Source organism: Podarcis melisellensis (genome assembly GCF_964234715.1).
Source record: "Podarcis melisellensis genome assembly, chromosome: 13".
NCBI lineage: Eukaryota > Metazoa > Chordata > Lepidosauria > Squamata > Lacertidae > Podarcis > Podarcis melisellensis.
This window is the reverse complement of record NC_138545.1, coordinates 17,954,927-17,969,637: the sequence shown is the minus strand read 5'-3', so window position 1 is coordinate 17,969,637 and position 14,711 is coordinate 17,954,927. Positions and strand designations below refer to the sequence as shown.

General features: G+C 46.9%; 2 protein-coding genes and 1 long non-coding RNA gene across 7 annotated transcripts; 2 read left to right on the top strand and 1 right to left on the bottom strand.

Moving 5' to 3' along the window:
- Positions 1-253: 253 nt before the first annotated feature.
- Positions 254-7,841, bottom strand: IZUMO3 (IZUMO family member 3). Of its 4 annotated transcripts, none has more exons than XM_081886164.1 (7): positions 7,475-7,841; positions 6,828-6,905; positions 5,003-5,092; positions 2,802-2,819; positions 2,590-2,670; positions 624-847; positions 254-474 (listed from the first exon to the last, which is right to left on the bottom strand). In XM_081886164.1, the coding sequence occupies exons 1-7, from the start codon at positions 7,698-7,700 to the stop codon at positions 460-462; spliced, it is 732 nt and encodes a 243-aa protein (XP_081742290.1). In that variant the 5' UTR covers positions 7,701-7,841; the 3' UTR covers positions 254-459. The 4 variants fall into 4 exon arrangements, with proteins under 4 accessions (XP_081742290.1, XP_081742291.1, XP_081742292.1 ...); XM_081886166.1 differs by lacking the exon at positions 254-474 and adding an exon at positions 2,253-2,343 and having other exon boundaries at positions 681-847; XM_081886165.1 differs by lacking the exon at positions 2,802-2,819.
- Positions 1,936-6,785, top strand: LOC309355387. The gene is made up of 3 exons (XR_014162527.1): positions 1,936-2,299; positions 5,007-5,116; positions 6,638-6,785. It is a non-coding gene; the product is annotated as an uncharacterized lncRNA (long non-coding RNA).
- Positions 7,842-7,860: 19 nt separating the features above from the next.
- TEX51 (testis expressed 51) lies at positions 7,861-13,798 on the top strand. Of its 2 annotated transcripts, XM_081886162.1 has the most exons (7): positions 7,867-8,150; positions 10,025-10,099; positions 10,634-10,723; positions 10,908-10,925; positions 11,939-12,028; positions 12,804-12,870; positions 13,534-13,798. In XM_081886162.1, the coding sequence occupies exons 1-7, from the start codon at positions 7,940-7,942 to the stop codon at positions 13,772-13,774; spliced, it is 792 nt and encodes a 263-aa protein (XP_081742288.1). In that variant the 5' UTR covers positions 7,867-7,939; the 3' UTR covers positions 13,775-13,798. The 2 variants fall into 2 exon arrangements, with proteins under 2 accessions (XP_081742289.1, XP_081742288.1); XM_081886163.1 differs by lacking the exon at positions 10,025-10,099 and having other exon boundaries at positions 7,861-8,150.
- Positions 13,799-14,711: the final 913 nt, after the last annotated feature.

The window sequence follows — 14,711 nt, the reverse complement described above, 5'->3', positions numbered from 1 at the left end:
AATATTAAAAGTTTGGAAAGCTCTGGTCTAGACAGTCTGCCTGCCCCCCCAGATCTTCCTAAAATCCACCACAGGGCTCCCAACTCTCTATTCTTTGTTCCCTGTGCAGAGGAAGGTGGGTGAGATGATCAAGGGCCTGGAAACCAAGCCTTATGAGAAACCGTTGAGGGAGCTGGGTATGTTTAACCTGAAAAAGAGTAGACTTGAGAAGAGATGTGATAGCCATCTTCAGATATCCCAAGGGCTGTCACACGGAAGATGGAGCAAGCTTGTTTCTTCCTGCTCTGGAGGCTAGGGCCCAAACCAGTGGATTAAAGTTACAAGAAAGGAAATTTTGACTAAACATCAGGAAGATCTTTCTGACAGTAAGAGCTGGAACAGACTCTCACGAAAGGTGGCGGACTCTCCTTCCTTGGAGGTTTTTAAGCAGAGGTTGGATGGCCATCTGTCGTGGATGCTTTAGCTGAGAAAATCCTGCATTGCAGGGGCAGTGGCGTAGCGTGGGGGGTGCAGGGGGGGCCGGCTGCACCGGGTGCAACATCTGGGGGTTAGGGTTAGGGGGCGCGAATCCACGGGTTAGGGGGCACAAATTACTTGCCCCGGGTGCTGACAACCCACGCTACGCCACTGGCAGGGGGTTTGACTAGATGACCCTGGGGGTCCCTTCCAACTCTATGAAATAAGAAGCAAAGATGTTCTTTTATTCCAAGTGTAAAATTTGTATTTGTTCTAACCAGCAGAAGCTCACAGATGAGGGGGTCCTGGAAGGGTCCAGCAGCCTCTAGCGCCCTAAAGGCGCAGTGCTTTTCGTAGCATCTGCTTCTTATGCTTGATGCACACCCAGTACCTGGAAGGGTGGGAAGGGTGGTTAGTGGAGGCGAAGAAACTCCTGGGTCTTCTGGGTCCAGAATGGGGCCTGGTCTACACTTGGAGGCAGAATGAGGTGGCAGAATGCTGAGATGGTGGAGCAACCTATATCACTTCAGACTGCAGGTGGGAGATGCCATTTCTCTTTTTGAGGCTGTGCACATTTAAATCTCATGACTTCTCCCCCCACCCAAAAAAATCCAACAAAGTGTAGGTTAAGGATGCTGGGAATTGTAGTTCTGTGAGGGGTAAACTACACTTCTCAATATATGGGGGGGGGGAGTCAAGTGCTTTAAATGCATGGTCTGTTCACAGCCTTAAACACTCCTCTGCATTTGAACTCCCTGCAACACAAATCACACATCAGAGAGAAAGGCTAAAGACTTGCCCCCCTTTTTGCATTCTCCAATCTCACACGGCTGCATATGGAGCGACTGGCCAGCATTTCTCAAATATTTTGAGAACTGCCCCCCCCCCTCCATCTCTGGACATGAATTTAAACTCAGGTCTACTTTCTGAAATCCTCTGTACATGCAAATACCTGCACACACTGGGGGGGGGCAGTCAAGTAACTTTCCTAAATAAACAGAAAGCAGAAATTAAGCATGTGTTAACTCTGCTTGGATTTGAATATCATCCTGTGTTCTTCAATCAAGTTTTCAAAATCTTTTGGAAATCTGGTGGCAAGAAAGGAGAAGTAATAGAAATGGGTAGGAGATTTACTCTGGAACCTTGAGGTCCAGAAACTACCGTATTTTTTGCTCTATAAGACACACGTTTCCCCTCCTAAAAAGTAAGGGGAAATGTGTGTGCGTCTTATGGAGTGAATGCAGGCTGCGCATCTATCGCTGAAGCCAGAACAGCAAGAGGGAGAGCTGTGCAGCAATCCCTCTTGCTGTTCTGGCTTCAGGAATAGCCGTGCAAAGCCTCTTCAATAACATTTGATTCAGCATATTTTTTCCTTGTTTTCCTCCTCTAAAAACTATGTGCGTCTTATGGTCAGGTGTGTCTTATAGAGTGAAAAATACAGTAGATTTCTGAAACAAAAGGCAGCCAATGTTCTCTAAATTCCACACCTCATTCTATGCTTGCACTCCTTTGAAGGGCCACAGTTCAGTAGTAGCTTCAGTAAGCTCTATGGGTTGCAGGCAGTCCCAGGTTCAATCGACAGAGTCGACAGAGGTGGGTCAAGTGAATGGGAGCAGCTGGCAGCAAGAACTCCTGGGTTCCTTAGGATGGGAGAATGATGGTCCTGTGTACCACAATAGGGTTGGTGCCCAGTGGCTTCTTTGCGAAGGAAGGCAAATGCCGGTCAGGAATCCTGAAAGTTTGGACTCTCGGATTCTACAGGAAAGGGAGGGAACTCTGCAGAGCCATTTACTCACACAAGAACAACTGAGGTCACCAACACAGACTCGCAAACAAAGAAGAGGTAAAGAACGACTTCATTATATTCTGCAAGGCGTCTGTCTTCCACTAGGGGGCAACAGAAACATCCTTTTAGCCTCTTGCCTTGGCTGGGATGAGCAACCCTCTCTTATCTTGCTCCCTGGTCCAGCCACCCAAATGGTGGCTTTCAAATGGGAACAGGAAGCGAGAGTTACAACACGTGTTGGGAACCAATTCGTAACAGCCAAGAGTGGAGGTAGCAATGGCCACTTTGTGCACAAGTTTGGGAACAGGAGGCAGAAGCTGGAAGCCCCCCACCCACCTCGGTCTCACCTCCACAGAGCTCTCCATCAAAGCATTGGGTGGCGATACGTAAGCAGGTCCAGCAGTCCAGGACGGGGCCCTCAGTCACTGCTGCAGAGGGAGGAACAAGGCAGGGATCTGGGGGCCTCGCTGGTGCATCCGGTTCCAGTCCAGGAGGCTGTGTGGGCAACTTTTGGAGGGCAGAGGAAGGGCTCTGATGGGGGAGGGAGTCTGATACTTACTGCAGTCCTCAGAACAAGCTGAAGGGTGAGGTTGGAAGAAAAGAGAGAGGCCTGGTTTAGAGACCTAAAACCCAGACAGAGGGAGTCTCACTTAGCTGGCATGCAATTTACAACTATGTTGTAATAAACAAAAATCTGCCCTTATTCCCTTATGGGGGACACAAGAGCCCTTACAGAGTCCTCCATCGGTCGGAAAAAATAACAGAGGCCAACCAGAGAATATTGAGAAGCAAAGCAGATAGTAAGCCTGAACGGTTGCAACAGGGTGCCCCCTTCACACGCAGGAGGAGGAGGAGGACCCCAAACAAAGGTGTGCCCACCCTTATATAGACATTTTAAATTGCCAGCCCTGGAGTCCCAGACCACCCCCAGATACATCATACCTACATCACAGAAAGGGGTGTAGCTCAAGACCATGCCCCCGACACATCATACCTACATCACAGAAATCTGAGTGCGTTGTTTACCTCCTGTCTGGCAGGTTACCTGTTAATGCTTACTTGATTGGATACCATGGGGAGCCTGGCCAGTCTTTTGTAATGATAAATACTTCGTTCCTGAGCCAGGTCACAGGCTCACCCTATTCATACACAGACATACCCTTAAGACAGGATTTGTGAATGAAAAGGCAATGGGGAGGCTTTTCCATTTTCCTTGACCTTGCAGAGAAATCATTTGGTCAGTTTGGGAGTCAAAATGGTTTCAGGGCTTCTGTTTCAGTGTATCTGAAGAAGTGTGCATGCACACGAAAGCTCATACCAAGAACTAACTTAGTTGGTCTTTAAGGTGCTACTGGAAGGAAATTTTTTTGTTTTGGTTTCAGGGCTGTTTTCTTGTGCTGCTTCAGACATGTGGTTTATATATATATATTTATATATATTTATGTACATGTTTGCTTGGTACATTTATGAAAATTTATTATATATATAAGACCTTAATTATTTTTTTTCAATGTGCAAGGAATCAACTCAAAGTTTGGCACATCATAACCCACCTCTGCCTACAGCAATTCAGTTCCCCCTTTTATATTGAAGTTCTTCCTCCAAGTGAGCACGTTCTGCCCAAAATACAAATATGTATATTTTAAATCTACATCTGGCACAGCAAGTCACCTGCTCTTTTCTTGCTCCTCCATTTGCAACCTCTCTGAACTGATGATGTTTAATACAGGAAGTTGTTACATGGTCATTATTCTTGCGTTTGTTATTGTTCTGTATTTAGCCGTATATTTTTATTCGTAGGTTTTATTCCTGGCCATATCTCCAGGGTCATCGTTGTGTGCCCACCCTCTCCCAGGCACTTTGCATGGTGCCTGCAGGGCCCCATCTCTCAGCTGAATTCCTTCAAATGAATTTGGCCTTGAAAGAAGTTTTCTCTTGTAGTCAACAGAACAGGCTGCAGTGTGGGCTTTATGGTAGTGATTGTGTGTGTGTGTGTGTGTGTGTGTGTGTGGTGCCAACAAATGTTACACCATTCTGCAAATGTGCCTGAAAGGATTGACAGTCCCTATCCTCTACCTATTTTGGAAAGTTGTTTTTCTGTTTGCTATATCCATTTGGGCACCTCTCAAGATAATGTATAACTAAATTTTGCATGGTGGCTCCTGAGATCAAGGAGAAGGTTTTTTGTCTAAGTTTGGATATACAGTGGTACCTCGGGTTACATACACTTCAGGTTACAGACTCCACTAACCCAGAAATAGTGCTTCAGGTTAAGAACTTTGCTTCAGGATAAGAACAGAAATCATGCTCCGGTGGCGCGGCGGCAGCAGCAGGAGGCCCCATTAGCTAAAGTGGTGCTTCAGGTTAAGAACAGTTTCAGGTTAAGAACGGACCTCCGGAACGAATTAAGTACTTAACCTGAGGTACCACTGTAATTGCATGTCATCCTTAATCAGGATTGCGGACTGAATCTTTGAAAACTGCATCAAATTTAACCACTGATTTCAAAAGTGCACCGATTTTGACTGCTGATTTTGAAAGCACGCTGATTCTGTTTCTCATTGTTCCTGAGCAATGCTGGCTACAAGACTGCCAGTAGCGGTATTTTATACATAGGGAGAGGGCACCCCTGGCCCACCCTGAGCCCCAACCCTGACCCCAGGATTCCCGGATAAAGGGGGAAGTGAAGGTCAGGGCAGTGGGTTAGAATAAGAGGTGCTGGTGCCTTTAACTGCCCTGGTTTCCCTTCCCGATTGGTACCAAGGTCGGCGAATTTCTCCAGCGACTGCTGCAGGCGCCTTCGCAAAGATACCCGGAGCTGATACAGGGAGAGTTGCCACAGGAAGACGCCTGAGGAAGGAAACAGAGCTTAAGGTTTGTTAGAGGGAGATAATTCCTAAGATGCTGGGTTAGAATTTTAGCCTGGCAAAGCTGCACAGCACATAAAAACCTGACCTCTCACATGTTATATTTAGGATTAGGGTTAGGAATATACTTGGAATTAATTCTGTCACTAAAATATCAATCCTGGCTTTGTGGACTTCCATCAGTGGCTTATCTGGGTTTCAGGCAAGAGTCTCTCCCAAGCCCTTCCTGGAGAAGCGGGGGACTGAGCCCGGGATCTTTCACCTGCAAAAATGGATCTCTGCCATTGAGCTAAAGACCTGCTTTAGGTCTGGGATCAAATCAGGGGTCCCCAAACTTTTTGGACCCATTTCCTTTGGAAATGGAAGGACCAGTTGGGGCACCAAAAATAACCATTTCACACACAAAAACTGGCAATGTTCAGAATCCCTCCCCCACAAAGTAAAACACGTACGCCCTTAACAGCAATAAATAAATAAAATCAGGGGGCAGGGGCCTTAGCAAACACAAAGAAGAGTTACCGTATATGAGGACCCATAGTGCCAGGCTTGGGACTTGAGTTAGATCATGAGCTTAGGAGAACCACCTAAATATTTGGGTGGTCTCCCTACCCCACTCCCTATGCTGATTGAATAGCTTTATGACATTCAGCATTTACCGTAAGTAGGACTGGGGAAATTTGTCCATTTTAGTTTCTCTCAGTTTCACATTTTTCCACATTTCCATATCAGTTTGCTTTTTTTTTTAAGTCCTCCAGAAAATTTCTCAGCATTTTAGTGTGATTCCCACCCCCACCCCCCAGCATACACCCATTTTTGTGTGCTATTTTGCCTCACATAAACATTTTGGCAAAGCAATTTCCCCATATAGAATGCATTTCGGTATGCTATTTTCACTAATATATGCATTCACGAGGAACGCCCTCAGATGTCAAGGAAATAAACAACTATCTGACTTTTAGAAGACATCTGAAGGCAGCTCTATTTAGGGAAGTTTTTAATGTTTGATGTTTTATTGTGCTTTCAATATTCTGTTGGGAGCCGCCCAGAGTGGCTGGGGAACCCAGCCAGATTGGGGGGGGGGGTATAAATTTATTATTATTATTATTATTATTATTAGGTAAAATTAACCCTAGCCTATGTGTCTTCCCAAGGGACGCGGGTGGCGCTGTGGGTAAAACCTCAGTGCCTAGGACTTGCCGATCGCATGGTTGGCGGTTCGAATCCCTGCGGCGGGGTGAGCTCCCGTCGTTCGGTCCCAGCTCCTGCCCACCTAGCAGTTCGAAAGCACCCTTAAGTGCAAGTAGATAAATAGGTACCGCTTTATAGCGGGAAGGTAAATGGCGTTCCGCGTGCTGCTCTGGTGCCGGTTCGCCAGAGCAGCTTCGTCACACTGGCCACGTGACCCGGAAGTGTCTGCGGACAGCGCTGGCTCCCGGCCTCTAGAGTGAGATGAGTGCACAACCCTAGAGTCTGTCAAGACTGGCCCGTACGGGCAGGGGTACCTTTACCTTTATGCGTCTTCCCACAGATGATTTGGCTGGTAAGCTGCATTTCAAGATTTGGAGAAGTGCGAATTTGGGGAGACGGCTGTGTTTTCATAGGCATTAAATAGTTTAAGTACACATTTCAGCGCAAACTGCATCAAATTTCTAACCTACAACCCTATCCCAAATGCAATCCCATCCCCCCAGCTCCTTCTCTCCTTCCCCCCAGCTCACCTTTCCAGGTTTTGCTGCTCTTGATGTCCCTCAACTGACTAATAACATCTGATTTGATAGACATCACTCCTCGGACATCTGCAAAAGAGACATTTGTGGCTGTAACTGTTATGTACTGAAGTTCTCACCCTGGGCCAGCAGGGGGATACTGTAGATAGTTTTTACTCAGGTCCACATATGCAAATAAGGGATCGAAAGTGACGTTCAGTGATTGAGTAGTTACAGAAAATTGTTACAGTTACGTTGTACTGGAGCTCTATATAAGGAGGCTGACTGAACCCTTCAATTCAGTTCTGTTCTGGCCTGTGAATAAACAAGAGCTGTTTGAAGAATTGCTGTGTCACCCACAACTTAACAGTTGGGGCACTGGATTTGGTTAAATTAAGATGGCATTTGTTTATTCACAGGCCAGAACAGAACTGAACAGCAAACAGCTCACCCGGCTTGCTTTTATAGGCAGCCGGCTGTCAACATTGTAGCAACAACAACCCAGGGTTTCCCGCCTAAAATAACTGACATGGACCTGAGTGAAAACTATCTACACGATACTCCTAGTGAGAACTTCAATACATAACAGTAACCTCAACTCTTCTCCACCCCGCCCCATATGTTATAGCCCTGCCAACGCTTCTCTGCTCTGTTCGCACCCAGCACTCGCTCGTGCATCTTTCGGAGGAAGGTGCCGTGCAGGTCAGCAAAGGCCTGGATGTGCCGTTGTATGAGGGCGTCTCGGTCAGGAAGGTCTGCTGGGAGCATTTCCAGCAGCAAGGTTGCCACAGAATCCAAGAAGCGGCGGTCACACTGAAGGCAAGCAGCCACCGCTTGGAGAGAGAAGAGCCAAAGGGGGAACACCAGCAGGAACTGGGGTGCCATTGCCTCTTCCCCTTACTGCAGCCGGTGAAAACTCTTCCGTGAAGTCAGGAACCACTGGAAAGGCAACCACCTCCATGACACACGGAAACGTTGCCAAGGAGAGAGAGAGTAAATAGACGGTGTGCTTGGTGCTAGTCTCTGTGATGCTACAACAGGAAGTGATGTAAGAAGCAGGTGAGGAGCTTGGCTCGGAACAAGCACTACCCTGAGCAGGAAGCGGCTCCTTTGTCCTGGTTCCTATGGCCAGGATATCGTTGCTCGGCTGGCTGGCCTGGTCCCTGCCAGTGCAGCTGGCAGGCACATGCCTCCGTTGCTGGCCAGATGCCATTGTCTACTTTGGCTACGACTCCTATTTGCTGCTTGGGCAGGACTCAGAGGCCACCAAAAACTTGGGGAAGCTTTTCATAGGCAGCGCTGAAGACCTTGCCGCCTATGGCAGACACTATTTGGGTACAGAATTAAGAGAAGGCGCAAGCAATGTCCATGAGATACTAGGGAGGAGCTTCTCCATGGGGCTGCAAAAGGTCCCCATTTCTGAACCTCCAAATGGCACATTATCCAGCTCGCCATTTTATTTTATTTTACAATCTTGAGTGGGTGGAAAGCCTTTAATTACAGTACAGTAGTACCTCGGGTTACATACGCTTCAGGTTACATACGCTTCAGGTTACAGACTCCGCTAACCCAGAAATAGTACCTCAGGTTAAGAACTTTGCTTCAGGATGAGAACAGAAATTGTGCAGTGGCGGCGCGGCAGCAGCGGGAGACCCCATTAGCTAAAGTGGTGCTTCAGGTTAAGAACAGTTTCAGGTTAAGAACGGACCTCCGGAACGAATTAAGTACGTAACCAGAGGTACCACTGTATTGCATTTATTTTCTCCAAGGAGCTCAAGGTGGAGTACATGGTTCTCTCACTCCTTGTTTAACCCCCCACAACCACCCTGTGAAGTAGGCTAGGCTTCTGACAAGTCAGAAATCCAAGACAGAGGCCATTCTGGATCTGAAGATGCACAGCTGCGATAGGATAATACCCTGAAAAGTACAAAGCTGTTGCTAATTTTGCTAATGACTGAAATGGCTGAAGAGAACAGGTGTCACCCCTGCTTGCCATAGGATGTTATTGGGCTCCAACTCGCATCATCATTCCCAGCCTGTGTTGCCAATGGTTATGATCGCTGGGAGTTGTAGCCCCTCAGTGTGGTGGGGGAGGGGTCACAGGTTTCCCCCTCCCTGGTCCAAGGAACCAGGGAGCCCATGGTCTTGTTGAGCATAACGATAATATGCAACTCTGCTCCGATTAAATTCACCCACATAGATTTCTTGGTTGTCACTGGCTGCGGTGAGCAGGAAGAGTTGGGCAGCAGAATATCATCTGGCGAGGGGAGAAGAGGCTGAAGTTATAGCAGTGGGTGGAATGGATTATGAAGACAAGTTGAAGCCATCTGCTCCATTTTGTAAAGCGTCCCTATGCAACACCCTGAGTGCAGCAATCTATTTCATTATTTTCATTTGGGTAATTTATACACGGCTTAACATTTTTTGACAATACCTAGAAGTGGCTTACGAAATGCCATCAGGTGCTACAAATCAAAATACAGTAAGAGCCATTATTAAAGCCCATCCTTTAAAACAGCACAGTCCAACAGGATTTTCTTATTGGAAGCACTTTTGTGGTTGGAGTTTCAGGGATGCAAACTTCCATATGGAACCCATACATCATAGCAGACTTGGCACCCACTTCCCCTCCCACCAAGCTGTGAGAATGCGCATGGGCCTCCTGCGTGCAGCAACTCCACGTGGCGCCATTTAGCACACATTAAAACGGTGTCCTTAAGAACTGTCGGTGTTGCTCAGGGGCTTCCCCAGGGCTCCTCAACAAGATTGGGAACGGCAGATGAGCTACCATTGCTGCTTTCCCATTGGAACCTGCACCCTTGGGGAAATATTTTAACATATTCCAGGGTGCTGTCTCAGCAGCAGGCAAAGCCAACACCTACCTGGCCTGGTGGCTTCCCTGATTAAACTGGGAGTGCCGCAGAAGTAGCCCCAAAATATTCAGGGATGCTCAGGGATCCCAGGCGCGCACACAGGTCCTTAGCAGACAGCATGCATGTAGAGAGGGTTCCTGTAGTTAGGGGTGTGTTTCTTCCTCAACTGCCTCACCTGCACGCTCGGTTGCCCTCACCCTTTCTCAGTCCTAAAGGCCAGGGTGGCTGAAGCATTCAAAGAACACCAACTTAGGTTCCACCGTGTGGGAGGGTGTGTTCAAAATGGAGAATTAGGAAAGATTCAGGCATCGTTGTTTTGGTTTGTTTCCTCTGCAGAACGGGAACATATGGAGCGTGAGGCTGGGACTCTCTTTCTCCACCTTGAACAGATTATCAAGAGGAGTGGGAAAGGTAGTTGTTGTTAGCTTGTCCTCTTCCTTCCAGACTTACCTGCAGCACAACTATGTCAGGGAGCCGTTGATTGCCATTGCAGTAGCTCCTAACGCACACACGCAAACACAAAATACCCCCAAACCCTCCTTCTCTCATTCCACCCCTTGGCAGCCCCAATTAACCAGGCAATTGATCTCATCAGAGATCGCAAAGAAAGGAATATATGACTACAACAAGATGAGAAAGAAAGTAATAAAGGACTATCTGGATAGAACTGGATAGAACTAATTAATGCAGTAAAATGAGTGATGTCCGGAGTTATCCGGAATTTTGGACTCGTGCGGAGCTTGATATATGGGTACCCTCAAAAAAAATTAACATTTGGCTGTATAATTTGGAACTAATGTGATTTGAATAATGTGATGTGATTGGCCTGTTAATAAAAATTATTTTTAAAAACAACAACAACAACCAGGCAATTGATCAGGCACTATCCCTTCTCCTGCACTCAGAAGCCTTGGCTTCTATCGACCCATTTCTCTTTCCCTACAGATCATGGCAGCCTTATGAGGGAGGCAGAGGAGGAAAAGAAGAATTTTGTCAAGCGATTGGAAGAGGCATCTAAGGCCTTTGTGAAGGAAGGTAAGTGCTTGAGGACAGAACCTCTGGTCGGAGGCATACAGCTGAGGAGAACGTGGCCCACACATCATGGAGGTGACAGGGTTTTGGAGGTGACCTGTTGGGTAGGGCAAGATGGAGTCCTGTGATTGGGGAGGGATCGCCTTTCTCTAGTGTTCATGCCTTTGTTTTTCTCTTTTATATCCAGTCTGCAGCCTTTCCTGTGGTGAGTCCGTCTGTCCAAACTAGAAGGGCATCTGTCTGGCCATATGGTGTCTGCTGCTTTTTTTTTTTAAGTGTCCATTGTGTGTGTCTGTTTGTTTGTTTGTTTGTTTGTTTGTTTGTGTGTGTGATGCCAGTTATAAATGGTGGGTATCCATTCCTCGCAGCCCCAGGAAAAAGAAGGTAGTAACCAGATCAGGAATAAATGAAAATGATCTCATCCAGGGATTGTGTGTGCAAATGCAGGTTGGCACAGTTATCTGTGTTAGTGCTTGTGAAGTCAAAGAGGAGACTTTACTGGTTATTTAAATTCATTGCCAGTTTTGTGCCCTTGAGTTGGTTCAGGCATACCACCAAACCATGATTTTCACTAACCACACACTTAGATTTGAAACTACCATGTCTACATGTGCAGGGAAATAAGTAACTAATAAATAAATAAATTGATGATAATTATTATTATTATTATTATTATTATTTATACCCCGCCCACCTGGCTGGGTTTCCCCAGCCACTCTGGGCGGCTTCCAACACAATATTTAAATACAGTAATGCCTCAAACATTAAAAGCTTCAGATGTCGTACAAAAGTCTGGTAGTAGTTGTTCTCTTTGACATCTGGTAGGAGGGCATTCCACAGCGCAGGTGCCACTAACGAGAAGGCCCTCTGCCTGGAATAATGGAATATTTCCAAATAATGGAAACCATTATTTGGGTAGTTTCTTGGTGTCCCCTGAAGAATAGCTAGGTGCTATCTGAAGCAGCAGCTTCTATGACTGGATCAACATTCCAAACCATGGTTTGTTGGTTCATATGTGACACCAAACCTTAGGTTTCATACCACGTTTCAGCTCCTGGTTTGATGGTCATTCTCAAATCATAATCTGCTGACTTGATTTGGCCCAGACATCACAACAAACCATAGCTTGGCATTACATCTGAATCAACAAGAGATTGGCAAAATGTTCAAAAGATGTCATTGTCTAATGGAATCCCCTTTTCCGTGACATTTCCACAGCCAAGTCCCGGTTCCGACCCTACGAAGTGGCACAGTGTTCAAACTGCCAGCTTATCAAAGTTTCCTGCCTTGACCCCTTTGTATGTGCAGGTAACTTGTCTTTCTATACCTCTATCCCTTAATGTCTCCCTCCAGTCACAGCATCTCTCACTACTCTCTGTACACGTCAGTACAAACTGAGAGCCAACGTGGCCTGGGGCGCTCCAGCTGGAGCCTTGAACACCCTCATTGGGGCCCATCTCCTTTACCCTTTTGCCTAATTTGCTCTGTAGCTATCATGTAGACATTGGGGTATGTATCAATATTAATAATCCTTAAAGGTAAAGGGACCCCTGACCATTAGGTCCAGTCGTGGCTGACTCTGGAGTTGCAGCGCTCATCACGCTTTATTGGCCGAGGGAGCCGGCGTACAGCTTCCGGGCCATGTGGCCAGCATGACTAAGCCGCTTCTGGCGAACCAGAGCAGTGCATGGAAGTGCTGTTTACCTTCCCGCCAGAGCGGTACCTATTTATCTACTTGCACTTTGACTTGCTTTCGAATTGCTAGGTTGGCAGGAGCAGGGACCGAGCAATGGGAGCTCACCCCGTCGCGGGGATTCGAACCACCGACCTTCTGATCGGCAAGTCCTAGGCTCTGTGGTTTAACCCACAGCACCACCCGCGTCCCTTAATAATCCTTACCTTCATGCAAAAACTGTACTTGCCGGTTTTCTGGTGGTTTTGTTTGTCCAAGCGCAGTCAGTGAACCTGTTTTTGGCTTCAAGTGCCCTTAGGATGCTGTTGATGCAGAGCTTCACCATGGTCCCACCTTGGTCTCTCAAGACTTCTGCCTTCTCAAAAATGTTATCCTGTTCCTTTTGCACAGGGCCGAATGTTGTTGCAGCAGTGCTGGTGCCACTGATGCTCTTGCTTGGTATAGGAGCAGCATGGTGGTAAGTTCATGAATATTTAGTCTTTGTGGATAGGTGTAATTTATTCATTTTTTTATTTTTATTTTTGCAAAACCGTAGCTCAACTCCAGGGCAGGGAGAACTGGGCTACACAGCAGAATCTTAGCATAGCATCAAAAGTATGGATGGGTAAATGTGGTCCTCCAAATATTTTGGATCTTGGTTACTCACATCAGCTGCATCCAGCATCACAGAGGAATGTTGGGAATTGTTGTCCATGGGTTCTCCACCCCTGGCTTAGGGGAATGAGCCAAGGACTCAAAAAAGCCCCCATTCAAACCTATTCCATACCATGAAGGTCACATCCATGCCGTTCCTTTCAAGCACATGGCTTCCCCCAAAGGGTTCTGGGAACTTTGGTTTACCCCTCACACAGCTCGTTGCCAGGATTCTCTGGGGGAAGCCATGTGCTTGAAATGTGTGGGATGGATCAAGCTGAAGTCACCTGGCAAGACAGCTTGAGCCTCAGTCCTCTTTCTGCAGGAGATAATGTATGCAAAACCCTTTGAACGTTGAAAGCACTTATCAATTAAAATTAATATTATTATTATTCCATCAGCTTTCGCTGGCTGCCTGGGAATGAGCAGCAAAATTAAAACAGATGTCTTGCTATGCTCTTAAGGGAGTTCCTCTCTTTAACTGCAGGTATCGCCGTCGCAAACAGGAGGAGCAAGGAAAAGACAAGTCTTCAGGAGATGAGGACAGCTCAGAGAGTTCTGAGTGGAGCTCTGACAGTTCAGAGAAGGCGGATGCCAATCCAATATATGCAGAAGTTCCAAGCACCCCCATATATGCTAATGTCCCAGCACATGCTGATGTCCCAGCATATGCAAATGTTCCAAACCCTCCAGAATTCACCATCCCAAGCCCTCCACCCTTTGATTAAATAGTTTCCAATGGTGATTTTCCATGAGGTCTGTGCTTGCAACATCACTCCCTCTTAGGGCATGAAGTGACGACTGCAGCACCAAAGACAGCCATGCATGTGCAAATGAGGGATAAACAGAACCACCAGTCAAGACAGCTCTTCCAGTGTCCACCCCAGATTTCAATGGGGACAGCTCAGTCATCCAGCTACCGAGGAGCAATCCAGCAAGGTACACAAATGTGTGAACCAAACCTTAAATCGCATGTGTACACTTGGCCCAAAGCAAACCCCACATATCCTGTCTAGTCTTGAGGCCCCACCTCCAAGGTCTTTCCATCAAGAAGTGGGGGCTGGTTGGATACCTAAGGTTGATTATTCAAGGCTATCAACCATCTTTGGGGCAGTACTGATATAGCCCATTTTTTTCCTAAACCAACCCAACCCAAACTGATTGCAAACGTAGCTTGCTTATACATTCACTGGGTTAAGTCAAAAGGCAAGAGTGGAAACAGGCAAGTTATGGCACAATGAGTGGGTGGAGTGTGCAGAGTTAATGGCAGAGTTGCTCTCTGGTGGGTGGAAGCCATGGTTATAGATACAAGATACACAATGACCTGTGAATGATTTAGGGTTCCAAGCACTGGGTGTAGCTTGAGTGATGTGGACTTCCTCTTCCTGCAGCCAGCAAGTTTATATCAGAGAACTGTTGTAAAGTAGCTGTTTAGGATTTGTGAGCTATAAGGTTGCAAGTTCATACCTCAAAATCCACCAGCCCCTCTGTGACTCAGATGGGCTAATATGTGGTCTGACCTTATTAAAGGTAAAGGGACCCCGAACGTTTGGTCCAGTCGCGGATGACTCTGGGGTTGTGGCGCTCATCTTGCTTTACTAGCTGAGGGAGCCGGTGTACAGCTTCTGAGTCATGTGGCCAGCATGACTAAGCCGCTTCTGGCGA

What these genes read in the sequence shown, in the direction of transcription:
- IZUMO3 (XM_081886164.1), bottom strand. Translation starts at nt 7,700, where the DNA reads ATGGCACCCCAGTTCCTGCTGGTGTTCCCCCTTTGGCTCTTCTCTCTC. An exon ending in GATGCACGAGCGAGTGCTGG is followed by an intron (nt 6,906 to 7,474) that starts GTGCGAACAGAG and finishes TCTCTTTTGCAG; the next exon opens with ATGTCCGAGGAGTGATGTCT. An exon ending in TGATGGAGAGCTCTGTGGAG is followed by an intron (nt 848 to 2,589) that starts GTGAGACCGAGG and finishes CCACCCTTCCAG; the next exon opens with GTACTGGGTGTGCATCAAGC.
- TEX51 (XM_081886162.1), top strand. Translation starts at nt 7,940, where the DNA reads ATGGCCAGGATATCGTTGCTCGGCTGGCTGGCCTGGTCCCTGCCAGTG. An exon ending in CTATGGCAGACACTATTTGG is followed by an intron (nt 8,151 to 10,024) that starts GTACAGAATTAA and finishes TTTCCTCTGCAG; the next exon opens with AACGGGAACATATGGAGCGT. An exon ending in GGTATAGGAGCAGCATGGTG is followed by an intron (nt 12,871 to 13,533) that starts GTAAGTTCATGA and finishes CTTTAACTGCAG; the next exon opens with GTATCGCCGTCGCAAACAGG.